This window comes from Emys orbicularis, chromosome 22, assembly GCF_028017835.1.
Source record: "Emys orbicularis isolate rEmyOrb1 chromosome 22, rEmyOrb1.hap1, whole genome shotgun sequence".
In the NCBI taxonomy this organism is placed as follows: Eukaryota; Metazoa; Chordata; order Testudines; family Emydidae; genus Emys; species Emys orbicularis.
This window is the reverse complement of record NC_088704.1, coordinates 15,981,169-15,994,438: the sequence shown is the minus strand read 5'-3', so window position 1 is coordinate 15,994,438 and position 13,270 is coordinate 15,981,169. Positions and strand designations below refer to the sequence as shown.

The 13,270-nt window shown below is 46.9% G+C and overlaps 1 protein-coding gene across 1 annotated transcript in view; it reads left to right on the top strand.

Moving 5' to 3' along the window:
* ACAP3 (ArfGAP with coiled-coil, ankyrin repeat and PH domains 3) overlaps nt 1–9,718 on the top strand; it is a 161,284-nt gene extending 151,566 nt beyond the window's left edge. Inside the window, exon 26 of the mRNA XM_065421141.1 lies at nt 9,612–9,718. Coding sequence (XP_065277213.1) covers nt 9,612–9,718 — 107 coding nt within the window. The remainder of the gene's footprint in view (nt 1–9,611) is intronic.
* Nucleotides 9,719–13,270: the final 3,552 nt, after the last annotated feature.

Below are 13,270 nucleotides of genomic sequence, written 5' to 3'. Positions count from 1 at the left end.
ACACAGTATGGCAGAGGTGGCCTCCTGTGGAGTTGGAATGTTTCCCTTTGATTTGCACGTACAGTGCCCTCCGTTAAGGTTCTTGTTTTCTGTTAAGCGGGGTGCTGAAGGCTATCGGGTTTGATCCAGCACTTCTCCACTTCCCTCATCCACTTCAGCTTCGGCGTTTTCAGCATAGAACCACTAACAGTATATGGTTCTCTTGGTGCCTGACCTCGTAACCTTTCATTTCGCTGCACTCCACACTGTTGCCTTCTCACCTGTCCAAATCACGTTAGGTGTAAACAGCTTCCTCCTGAAAACTGACTGGCCTCTTCTATGCATCACCTTTTCCTTTGACACCTCCGATTGAGTTACAGCCTGAGCGTGCTCCCACTGAGGTCAATGGGAATTTTGCTGTTGACTTCAGTGTGAGTAAGATCAGAAACCTGTTGAGCAAAACCCTGGACTCACAACTCCTTGGTGTGAAATTTTCTGCTTGATGGTATTGCCATCTGCGCAGATCTGTGATGGTTTAAGAAGCTGCCTGACAGTGAAACTCCCTTGCCCTCCTCAATTTACCGTGAAACTATTATATATATATATATAGTGCTGAGCACTCTGCCTTCAGTCCAGCGACACAGGAATACTCACCTGCTTAAACTTCAGCCTGTACTTCTGTGCTTTGCTAGATTGGGCTCAGGACTACGCAGGAACCAACCAACGTGCAGCTGAATATCTGCTGCTTATCTTGGCTTAGGAACGAGGCGGCTTCTCTGTAATTAAGACTCGTTGATTATCCCAGCCTGTCCCATTTTATATAGAAAGGCTAATCTGCACAAAACATTTGCTCTCCCGCGTGTGGTTCCCTTCAAGCCATGTCCTCCTCTAGAAAAAGACAAGATTGAATTAAAACTAGAAAATTTCAGGACACTCCAAAGAGAAAAAGCAACATGTTGATCATTAAACATCCTGCTCTTACTCTGCATTAACGATACCCAGCCTGGTGGTTGCTGGAAACGTTTTTCCTCATGCGTTGCCTGTTAATCGGCTCCAATCAGTTTTCTGACTCTGAAGAGGAGTTAGAAATTTGACTGATCTTTTCTATAAACCAGTGAGATCTGAAGGCGTAGCTTGTCCACTCCAGGCCATTTTATTTCACAGTCGACATTAGTGACTCATGAGAACAATACAAAACAACAGTGTACGGTTTGGCACATACAAGCTTGGAACCACTCACTGCCCCAGTAAACGTAGTGAAAGAATATGTAAATACTGACACAAAAAGCAGTATGTCTGGCAAGACAATTTATCTATTTAAAATGTATCGGTACTTTATTTAGAGTCAATGTATAAAGCAACTTTGTGCACTTTTCCTACTTACAGTATTGGGTTTTTTATGTTCTTTTGTTATGGATTTTGTGCTGTCTTTTTTAATCGGTGAAATTGTTAAGTATTTAATTTATTATTGAGATGCCCCAAGGACTAGTGCAATTTTCATTCAATACAGTTTGGCTGTATTTAATGTCAGGATTTTTTTGTAACATTACTAGGGCCTATTTTTTTAAACTTGACTTTTTTTTCCCCGTCTCCCCGCTTCCCTTTCTTTTTTGCTTTTCCTCTTCTTTTTGTGTGTAAAGAGACTGCAAGGCATCCGATGCCTCACAGCTTGAGATAGAACACTTCACAAATCCGGCAGGTTCTAAAACAAAATGTTTTTCTCCAGGGAAAAAACTATGCCTCAGAGGCATTGATCAATGTTTTCTCTGTTTTTCTTTTTTTTTGGAATGAGAAATGTGTGTGCGCGCGTGTTTTGGGGCTTGGGAGGGAGGGATATTGGGGAAATTGTACATAAAGTTTGTTTTCGGCAAAGCAAAGAGCCAGTACGTCTACAGGGGAGTCTAGACATAAAGTCGCTGGGTTATTTTTTTTCTCTTTAAATATGGTTACATTTCTCTGAGTGTTGTACAATCCTCGCTGAAATTTCTAATGCCAAAATTTCTGTCATTCCTCCTTTATAACTCTTCTTTTCAAAGAGTTTGTACATTACATACATGACAGTAACTTGGTTGCAACTGCGATTAACATTAACAGATTTGCCTTTGTCTAGAAAGCAACACCCTGGGTATTACCTCAACATAGATGGGCCCAAAAGATGATCTCCAAATTGAAGATTCTCATGCTTTTGGGGTGCTTGAGATCTGGGCCAAGCTTTGAATATTTGTTCCAACTATATTATGGGCCAACCCAACATCCAGGATCCAAATACTTGAATTGGAGGATCCGAATTTTGCATTTTAAGCACATCTTCAATTCTAGATTGGATGGGTACAAAAGACTTGCAGATTGAGATTATACTCCCTGTTCAACATGTGTACAAACTAGCAAATTGCCATCTAACTACCCCCCTCCGCACGCACACACATTATTTTAATATTATTAATCATGATAATCTGAGTCTGTGTGCCTTGCTATTCCTTCCAATAATTCTGTCAAGGGGAGAAATATTGATGCTTGTAAAGCATGAGATTCGACAAACGGAGACTGCGCTGAGCATGAATTTCTCTGACATTTGCAACATCTCAGACTGGCAAATTTGAGTGTTATTTACACACGATGAAAAATGGATACTCCTAAAGAAATGCACTGAGAGGCCTCCAATAGCCTCAGATTAATGGACACAGCTATTGCTGTCTCCTTCCAGACTGCCAGGAATGCTGTGTGGTGCCATTCTGCTGCGGTCCTGTCTGTTAAACCCCGGGGTATCACTGCTTTCATCCAAAGGCAAAAAAGCATGAACAGACTAAATGTTATATTAAACAACTGATCAGCTGATGACAAACTTGTGCGTGTGTGTGTGTGTGTGTGAGTGTGTGTGCACGCGGAGTGATGTGATGATGAAGGTGTGTGAGGGGAAGGGCACTGGGTGAGAAGGGAGAGGGGGAATGGGTGTTTGAAAGGACAAGAGAAAAAATAATAAAGATACCAAATACCGAGTGCTGTTTCCATAGGAATGTGATGTGTAACAGTCCAAGCCCTGAAGTCTGCAGTCGCTGAGTATGGGAATAAGGCTCTCAAGCTGAAAGACAAGGAGTCGGTGGGAAGATGGGGCTTTCAGGCAGCCAGATATGTGTGGGAGGGGAAAGGGTGGGGGGCAGTCACACGGTTCCTAAATGTATCCGAGTCATGAATGTCAGTTTGCAGGGCGCAAATAGAGCCCATCGGTTTCTAGTGCAGGAGTAAGATGGCAGAGAAGGGTCAGCCAGGCAAGGAGCACGGGGCTCCCTAGATGCGGTCTCAGCTCTTAGCACCTCCCCAATAGCTCGGGAATTGTTTAGTTTGTACATCCGTGTGCTCCAGTAAGGTGCATTTTCGGAAGAACCAGGCAGCTCCCTTCCGCTGCACCGACCCCCGTTTGTATAAAACCATCTCAGCGTCCATCAAACAGCACATGAATGTCAGGGTGTGTCAGTCCTGTGACATGTGACCCCTCTGGGTCAGACCCACGGCTGGAGCCGAGGAAGGATAGATCCCAGAGGGAGAAGCTTGGCTCAGTGCAAGGTTATGTTAACTGGCCGCCCTGAATGAAGGCCTTCGAGCCATTGGGGAGCAAAGCCCAACCGGCTTCTTGCCTGACCTGAAACTCCATCACTTCCTACCTAGACAGCACGGAAAGAAAGAGGATCTTTCAGCCAAGTCAAAGCTGCCAGGTGTGGTTTGTTGAATAGGCTCCGGACGCACTAATGGCTGGGTACAAGGGACTTGCTGTAAATACGCTAGCGCATATTAACCTCCTTCACTTGCCTGCTTTCAGTACAACTTTGTGACACTTTTTTTTTATTTCCCCTTTGCCTCTACAATCTGTACTGAGTATAACTATGGAACTGACTATTCTATATGTTAGTATCTTTGTACAATTTTACAGCAGTTGCCATGGTGTCAGCTTTTCCCTCCCCCCTTCCACCCTCTATTGTCTCTTGAAACACTGTTAATAAAAATCTAGATAAACTCCTTACCTCCTTCTGCTTTGGCTTGTTTTATTTACGGAGGGTCTCTTGCCTTGTTTTCTGTATTAACTGTAGCTAAGATATTATCCCCTTTTGACCTGTTATTCTTCCACTGCAACCCACGTGCTGAACTGTGTCCGCAAACAGAGTGGAATGGCACATAAATATTCTGCATTTTTTGAGTGGCTGGTTAGGTGTCCATCGCACTATCCTGTGATAACATGATTTCAAACAACTTGAAAGGAACACCGGGTCAAAGGTGGCAGGTTCAAAATATCTCCTACTGTGTCTTTTAAAAATACTTATTTAACGTATCCAGCATACGATCAGTCTTGGAAAAGAAGGCCTTGCAACACAGCTAAAATCCTACATTCCCACCCTCAGGCTGAGCACTTTAAAACCACTTCAGTTGCAAGGTAGCTGTCCTTTGCTTACCATCAGATAATCTAAGCGCAGGTGCCTTTCTAACTGCAGGTGCCTTTTGGAAGATGTCTCCTACCTCAAGGTTTCCATCACTCTCAGAGCGGCAGAGAAACGCAGAAACTAAGTTGAATTATTAGCTCCACTTTTCTATTTTTTAAATCAGGTTGGGTTTGTGGAGTTATGAGGAGGGATTGGACAGTCAGAACAGTTTAATATGGGAAAGATCTTACAATTATCTCCCCTGTCCTCATCCTTGGTTGTGTCCCCCTTCCTCCCCCCGAAAAAATGGCAAGGCCATTGCATATAGAAAGGAAAGATTAGGGGCACTAGCCTAGGACTTTGGAGACCTGCAGGCAAATCCCTGCTCTGCCACAGATTTCTTTTGTGACCTTGGTCAAATCACTTGATCTCACTAGGCCTCAGTTCCCCATCTGTGCAATGGGGATAACAGCACAGCCCTGCCCTCAAAGGGGTATTGTGAGGATAAATACATTAAAGATTGTGAGATACTCAGGTAATGACTAAGACATTTCTACAATAATGGGGGCCAGGTAGCTGAGATAAAATTAATCTGTGGAACTGGATGCCGCAGGATATTACTGAAACAGATAACTGAGCAATTTTCAAAAGTATTAGCTATCTATCTGAATAAGATTACATCAGGGCTTGTGGGCATGATTCAGCTACTACTGGGGTCAATAGGAGTGTTTCTAGTGACTTCACTGGGAGTTGAATGGGGCTTTATGTGAACAATAACAAAACCTATGAGTTTTCGAGCTTCTTGTTTGATTATATGAGTTGATCACCAACGGAGTGCAATTTCCTACCATGGTATATCAAATTGCATTATGGCAGCTTCACGCCTTCTTCTGATCATTTTATCATTAGCTGTTGGAGACAGGATACTGGAATAGATGGACCACTGGGGCGGGGTCTTTTCCAATGTGGCAGCACCTGTGAGCTTAGTGACAGGATGTCTTGACATAGACCTAAATGTGCTGGAAATCTCCACTGCATGATTCACTTGCCAGGATCTAGAAGAAATGTGCTCCGATGATGTAAAAACCTGCAAACTCAAGTGCATTATGGCAGTTCCGTGCCTCCTGCAGATGAATCCAGTTTGGGCTACTGTCAGAGACAGGTTTCAGAGTAGCAGCCGTGTTAGTCTGTATCCGCAAAAAGAACAGGAGTACTTGTGGCACCTTAGAGACTAACAAATTTGTTAGTCTCTAAGGTGCCACAAGTACTCCTGTCAGAGACAGGATCCCAACCCCTCCAGCAACCCCTACGTTAGAAATCACAGCACGTTCTCTTTCTAAGCTATGTACCAGAGGGTGCTCTGATGTGAAGTCACCCTCCTAGCCTTGCAGCTCGTGTTGCCGTTTACAGCTGTGCAAAATGGGTTTGAAAAGCTACCCTCGTCAGCTGGCAGCATTTTTACACGTACTTTGCACAAGTGTAAATGGTGCGACACAAAGGTGCACGGCAGAAGAAAATCTGGCCCAACACTGCACTTGTGAGCGCCAAAAATAGGCAGCGTCAGCTAGTGAAACTCACCCTAAGTGAGTTAAGGAGACCGGACGCTCCTCAGCCAGCTCAGGATTTGCGAGAGTGAATGAACTGTTGCTTTGGGGGGATTTCGATCTGATTATTTTGGGCTCCACGTGGGTTGTAGGATTACTTGCTCATATTCAGTTACCCCTGGACATTGCAAAGAAAGGGGCCTTTCAGTGAGATAGTTATGATTCCCAGGGAGGGCCTGCACTCTTCTGAGCCCTGGCAGAGGTAAGGACAGCCTGGGAGCTGTTCTAACTTACACCAGCTGGCTATGATCCCTCAGGGACCATAGGCCAGCTGAGCGTAGCCTGAGAAGTGTGTACTCCAGCCATATCTTCTCCCCATGCCAGTGCAGAGTGGGGCTTGGCGAGGTGGTGAAGGAGCCAGTTACAATGGCTCTGTGTCAGCTGAGAACGCCCCACGCTGGGGGACTCTCAGCACGTGAAATCGGGCTGCTCAGGTACTAGTGTTAGTCAGATCTAGTGCTGCTCAGGCGGTGCAAAGGAACTGGAAGGGACCTGGGAAACTGGCTCGTTGCATCAGCTACTAACGTGTTCGAATCTCTTGTGTTCAGTGTCTCTGTGCATTTGCTGCAGTGCTGCCCTTTTCTTAACCTGACAAATAAAGAATAAACGTGAATGCTAGAAAGAGACAGAGAGAGAGAGAGGAGCCTGAATCGGATTCCGGTGCCTTTCTGGAATGAACTCTTCATACAGTCCTGCCGAAGGGGTGATACTCTGCAACCCATCCCATCCCTGGCAATACCCTGATCCTGAGGCATTACATCTGGCCAGATGTCTCTCCCCCCATATCTATCTATCTATCTATCTATCTATCTATCTATCTATCTATCTATCTATCTATCTATCTATCGGCCATCGCAACCATCACCATAATATTGAGGCGCTGGGCCCTTCCGAGTAACTGATGGATATTCTGAATGCAAGTGGATTTGTCCGTGAGCGTTATGATTCCCCTGAAGTTGCTTCCGTCCATTTTAGCTGCAAGGGCTCAATCAATCCAAAGCCTCCCCTGTTGTGGTCACCTGTGCACAGTGCATTAGCACATTCGTTCTGAACACCGTGACTCCAGCCTCTAAAGAGTTAATCTTTTCTTTTCTTCGCTCGCTCTTCTATGTACTCTATAAGAAAGGAGGGTGACATCTTTCATTCAGAGAGGGAGCAGGCAGGCACAAAAGCAAACTCTTCTCCAAGGGTGGGATATACGTAAAAGGCTATTGGTTTGGGGGTCGTCCTAGCCACAATTGGTGCTCACCCAGCTGTTCAAGCCAGTGGAGCCACTGCAGCTGGGTCTGGGGACAGTAGTCCTGGAGAATTGAGGGTAGAAGAGAATGCAGCCCACTCTGTTACCTGGACATCTAGGGCAGCACTGGAGTGACTTCAAGGGGGCTATGCCGAGTTACACCAGCGATGGATCTGGCCCCTAGATTGTTTCGAGATTTAGTGCAGCCCACGCGGCTGGTTGGGAACCAGGCACACGAATACAGGCATTCCCACTTGCACCTGTCAATCAGTGTGAGCGCAAGCCCAGCGAAGGCTTGGTTGGAACAAGCTCCATATTGTTATTATATTTGTATGGCAGGAGCAGCAGGAGTCCATTGTGCTAGGGGATGTACGGACGCATGACGTAACCCCCTACCCCAGAGAGCTTACGAGCTAAGTCCAGAACGTTAAAAGAAGAAACTCCATTTGTGGAGTAATGAGTGGGGACTTCATGTTCACATAAGGATTCAGTTTACTCACTGCTGGCCGTGGCATATGCTCATGCCCGTATCTCCAGCCATCTCTGGGAGAGCAATTCAGATTACATTGAAAAAGGCCAGAAACCTTGCCACAGGGAACAAAGCTCCATGGGAGAAAGACACAACCCGGGACCAAGGCTATATTGAGCTATCAGATGGTGTCACTCCCGACCTACCAGCACTCAGTGGGAACAGGTCAGCAGATGGCTGCTCCTTGCACGGACTGGGAGGGGAACAGACCCGGGTCCTTGACACCTCAGGGCTTCGGTAACATGCGCTGGTTTTAAATCCTGCCTAGAACTGGAGTGCCTACTCAGATGAAAAGGGCACCTTCAGTTTGGGCTTTACCTAAATACAAGCCAAGAGACTGTCCCCCAAGACACTGCGCAGGTGCACAAGGGAGCAGCCTGGAAGCAGGACACCTCCTGCCTCCATTTACCTCCTGTACAATGGCTGTCTGTGTGCTCTCCCAAGTGCTCGTGCAGGCAGTGGTGCATGCGCCCCTCAGGGGGCCGAGAGGAGCTGATGACCCACCCACTGGCCAGTGGACTGGCCTGGCAAGGAGCGGAGTGCAGCATGACACCGCTGCCCAATGCAGCCCAGTGGCTGGAAGGCACAAGTGAGCCGTGCATTAAATAAATACAATTAAACACACCTTGCAGGGAGAACGTTGCTCGTGACAAACCAGACCGAGTGCACACAGCTCCCTGGCATGGTGACCATGTCTGGTGGTCCCACCGGGGGCCTGGGGAGGAGGAAATGAAGACGCACTGGATGCTTCCATCTCGCTGTCTTGGTGAGAGTAGGCTTCCGGTCAGGCAGGTCGCACCAAGCCCTCTTGACTCTGTCTCTGGCACCACCACCCCAGGAAGGAGACGGCGAGGTGGGGCCCCCTGCCCTTGAGTGTTCACATGCTGATGTGGTCACAAGAGGAATTTAGCTTAGAGGCCTCGTCCTAAACTGAAATAGTCCCCCCCTCCCACCCACCCGCAGCGACAGCTATGCAAGCACTGGGATTATGAATGGGATGCAGGCGTCTAGTGATCTCTGCGGGGCTCTGCACTGAAGCCTTGCACACGCCAAGGGAGGTGTGATGGCTCTGGGCATTGGTGCCGGGACACCAGGCCTTTCATGCCTAGGTCAGACATTTCAAGCCAGCCCCAGCGTGGCGGTAGCAGAAAGTTGTTGCTGTTTGAAGGCTGTTCTGTGGTCTATGTGCAATGAGACGTTGTTTCCCTCCAGCATGGGTGGACAGGTGCCCCCCTCCTGATCCTCTGTCACTACCCATCATCCGGCCTGGCAGCCAGCAGAAAGGGCAGGGACTACAAACCAACTACCATCTTATCCGTGGTCCTTGCAGGTCACAGGGAGGTGCAGTGACAGGGCCCATTGGGGGAAGCTTTCATGGCTGGCTGTGCTGGGCTGGGGAGAAGTATAGGGGTACAGGACTGCCAGGTTGGCTCCTTAACAAACCTTGCTGGCTCATGTGCCTGGATACGTAATGAGAAAGCAACGATCAGAGATGGATGGGGGGGGGGGGGGAATGATCACAAATCGGGATCCCAAAGCAAGAGTCGTGATAAAGGGTAGGTCTATCAAAGTTTAGAAACAAACCAATTCACATGTACAAGGAGTTCAAAGTCAGAACATGATCTCGTGGCTAAATAACAGTGCAGGGCTCCTGGGCTCTATTCATGTCTCTGTCAGGGACTTTCCTGTGTGGCTTTGAGCAAGTCACTCAGGCCAAAACTTTCAAGTGTCCTCTAATCCTGGGTGCCTTTTTTGGGAGGGGGTGCATAGAGCTGGGTTTTCCGAGATGCTGAGCACCTGTTCCATGGAAGGAGAATGTTGGGATTAACTTGTCTTGCCCTGTATTTCTGCAGGAGATGCGACATACCTCGACATCTTCCGGGAGTTTTCCCACATGGCGTCGAACAACCCTGAAAAACTCAACCGGCGGAGCCTGCACTTCAGCCACTCCTGCAGATAGCCCCGTCCTGCCTCTTCTGAGGCCTTCTGCTGGAGCGGCTTGGCAAGGCGGAATGGATCCGCTGGGCTCATCTACTGGAGGAAGACCCAGCGATCTGTTCCCTGACCAAACACACACTTACGGAGCACACCGTGTTTATTCCAGGGCCTGCTTTCGTATCCACATCCCAGACCAATGACCCGTGGTGACATGACTAACCAGCCAGTGTATCCACACAGGGCTGAACCAACTGCGAAAAGAGATCCCTGCTTCTTTGCAATTCACTCCCTCAGCCCCCGGGCCTCCCTCGGGCCAAACGCCTGCTTAAATCAATGAGATTTGACCTTCGATGTGTTAATTACTAAAAGGTTGGGGCCACACATCCCATCACTAAAAATATGGGGTAGCAAAGGGGGAACCAAGCACTGTTTCTGCAGATTATGTTAATCCCTGCAATGCTGATTTTTGCTGCACCAGGTGTATGGTACAGGTGTATGGGGCAGGAATGGAGAAACGTTTCGACACAGACACCAGCAAAATGGTTTGCCCGGGGCAGCAGCATAATGGTTCATCTTTTACGTCAATCCGGGGCAAATGCCAGAGGAAGAGAAGTGACTTTCTGCGTTACAGAGGGACGCATTCCAGGGATGATATTCCTGCTGATTTGTGGTTAGTATTTGGATAGGTTCATTCTCAGATTTTATCCTTTTTGGTTTAGAAACCCAAAGGACGCAGAATAACCCATCGAGGACAAAAGTCTAAACATCCCAAAGTTGATAGAGTCTGGCAGCCACCTCGGAAACATGGAATATCGGCTGTGAGGCCGCAGCAGACCCCAGCCGCAAAGAGTTTAAAGCCACGCCAAGCGACTTTCTGTTGAGGTTGCGCCTGTTCTGGGGACCTGGAGTGTCTCACTTGTGCTGCTTGTGTATTTGGTTTCTGCACAGAGGGATTTTGGGACGTTCCCTTGGAGAATAGGGTGTGAAGATCCTCTGAGCTCCTTCCTGCCAAATGTAGGAGTGAATGTAGCTTCTGAGCCCTTCCCCCTTGGGAACAGTTCGTGTTAGACTCTATGAAAACCGTAAGGGTTTGACTTAAATTGCTACCCTTAGTGTGAACGTTTCTGGCCAGCAACACAAGTTATCGGAGAGGCAGTAACAAGTACAACCAGCAAAGGATGCTGGGTAATATTATCAGCTGACTGAGGTGTAGCCATGTGTGGCTAAGGGGTTCGTTTGTCACGGTACCAAACCCAAATCAGAAGATAAACATTTGTGAACTCCACGGGCAGTGTGTTGTTGGGGCATATTCCACCCTCCATTATAGAGGGGTAACCCAGGGCACAGGAGAAACCAAAGAGGGGTTCATGATGGATTATTCAGCTGTGCATTTGGTTTCAAACACCTGAATATTGAGGGGTGTGTGCGGTGTTTGGATCCGGGTTGTCAGTACCGGCCTGTCTGGAGTAAAAACTTCAGCATGCAGGGACCTCACTGGAAAAAACCACAACTTTTCCAACTGAGCTTGAACGTTCCTGGGCCAACACACTGCCAAAGACGCTGATGTCTTATGCTGCTGAACCAGATTTGCAAATGAAGTGAGTTTAGTCAGCTCCACTAGGCTAAGAATCGCACAGCACCAATGGCCTGTTGCACTACTTCACACGGCTGGTTTTCCATCACACCCACAAACTATAATTCACTTTAGGCTGAATGCCACCCACATGCAGCTTCCCAGGCCTTTAGTGGCCATGTGGTTCAATGGATAGAGACCCAGACTCGGATTTAACAGACCTGGATTCTGTTCCTGGCCTGCGGGGTGGCCAATGGCAAATCACTTCAGTTCTGTGTGTGCCTCATATGTTAAGTGCCTTGAGACTCTTGGGTGAAAAGTCCTGTGTACTATTATTATAATTATACCATGGGAGCTATGCATGCAGATCTGAAACCAGAACCTGGCCCTTTCCCCCTTGAAGAGTTTTGTAACTCATGCTTACTGTGCGGCTCAACACTAGGAGAGCAGAACTCTTTTTGTAAGGCATGGCTTTCGTTCCTATTTTTTTACCTGTAATATTATTTCATAGCTATAAAAAGGGTTATGAGTGGACTATACAGGTATAGGCACCATGACATATTAAAGTGTATTGTCAGAATGATGTATATAAACCATGTTTACATGCTGAAATGTAATATATCATATGGCAGAAGAAATGTATTTTTTAAATAAGGGGGAATGGAAAAGTGTCACATGCAAGTGATGCCTATTAATTGAAAGTAAAATATGAGATTTTTTGTTTCGAAAACCAGGTGCATTTCCTCATTCTTTCCAGTCTAGGCCTCTGCAAACCAACGGAGCATTTCAGTTGGAACCAACGGAGCATTTCAGTTGGAGACAGTTTATATAACGTGAGATTTATTAGGCACTCGTTTATGGCTGGAAGTCAGGGGGCCAAATGAATTTTCCTCCGAGGAGATGCGGGGCACCCAACTGTTTCGGGTAGCTGGCACGTTTGATTCAGATTCAGGCAAAACCTAGATAGATAGATAGATGTCTACTAAGAACTAAGACTATAAGCTCTCTTGGGACTGTCCGTTTGCTCTGAGTTTGTTCAGTGTCTAGCACAATGTGGTCCTGGGCCATGGTTGAGGTTACTCAGTGCTGTTGCAATAACATCAATGACTGGACAAAGACCACAAGCTCATTTAATGTAGGTTACCAAACAGGCAACAAATGGGTAACAACTTTATGTGCCTCCTGACCTGGGCTATTGCTGAACTATTCAGTACCATTTTCTCTTATCTAGTGTAATGACAGAAACAAGGGTGAGAGAGGCAAGGTGGGTGAGGCAATATCTGTGAGCGGAACAACTTCTGTTGGTGGAAGGGACACTTTTTTGAGTTTGACAGAGCTCTTCCTCAGGTCTGGAGAAAGTCACCAGAGTGTCCAGGCTAAATATGAGATGAAAGAGATTGTTAATCATAAGGGGTATTTTCATTTTAAGTGGTCTCCTACTCCATGTGTGAGCCCCTTCTGTCTGCCCCACCTCAGATTTAGCGTGGACACTCTGGTTCCTCCAGACCTCGGCTCGAAAGCTTGTCCCTTCCTCCAACACAAGTTGGTCCAATCAAGACGTTGCCTCACCTATCTTGTCTCTCTCATATATGGAGACCAACACAGTTACAACAACACTGCAAGAAACAAATGTGGCATTTAAGCAGCACTAAAGCAACCAAAAGACACTAGCAATGTAGCTGTTTATTAGATACACACTCAGCAATATAAACAATTCCCCCATAATAACACCCCGCTCCATCCCACCCCATATATACATCTTACTCTTTTCTGGCCTTAAATCTCAGTCAGTGTGTCAAAAGTGAAGGGAGGCCTGAGGTGTGAAATTTGGGGCTATCTAGATCCTGGCTACTGGACCTCTCCATTTCTCCAGGACTATTTCTAATGAGTCTTTTCCCTGCACTCCTTCTATTGCTTTAGCAGAATTGCATAAAGGCACAAATTCCTTCTAAAGAAAAGGTCACTGTAGGCTTTTAACTCCTGCATCAAATGGATATCTCT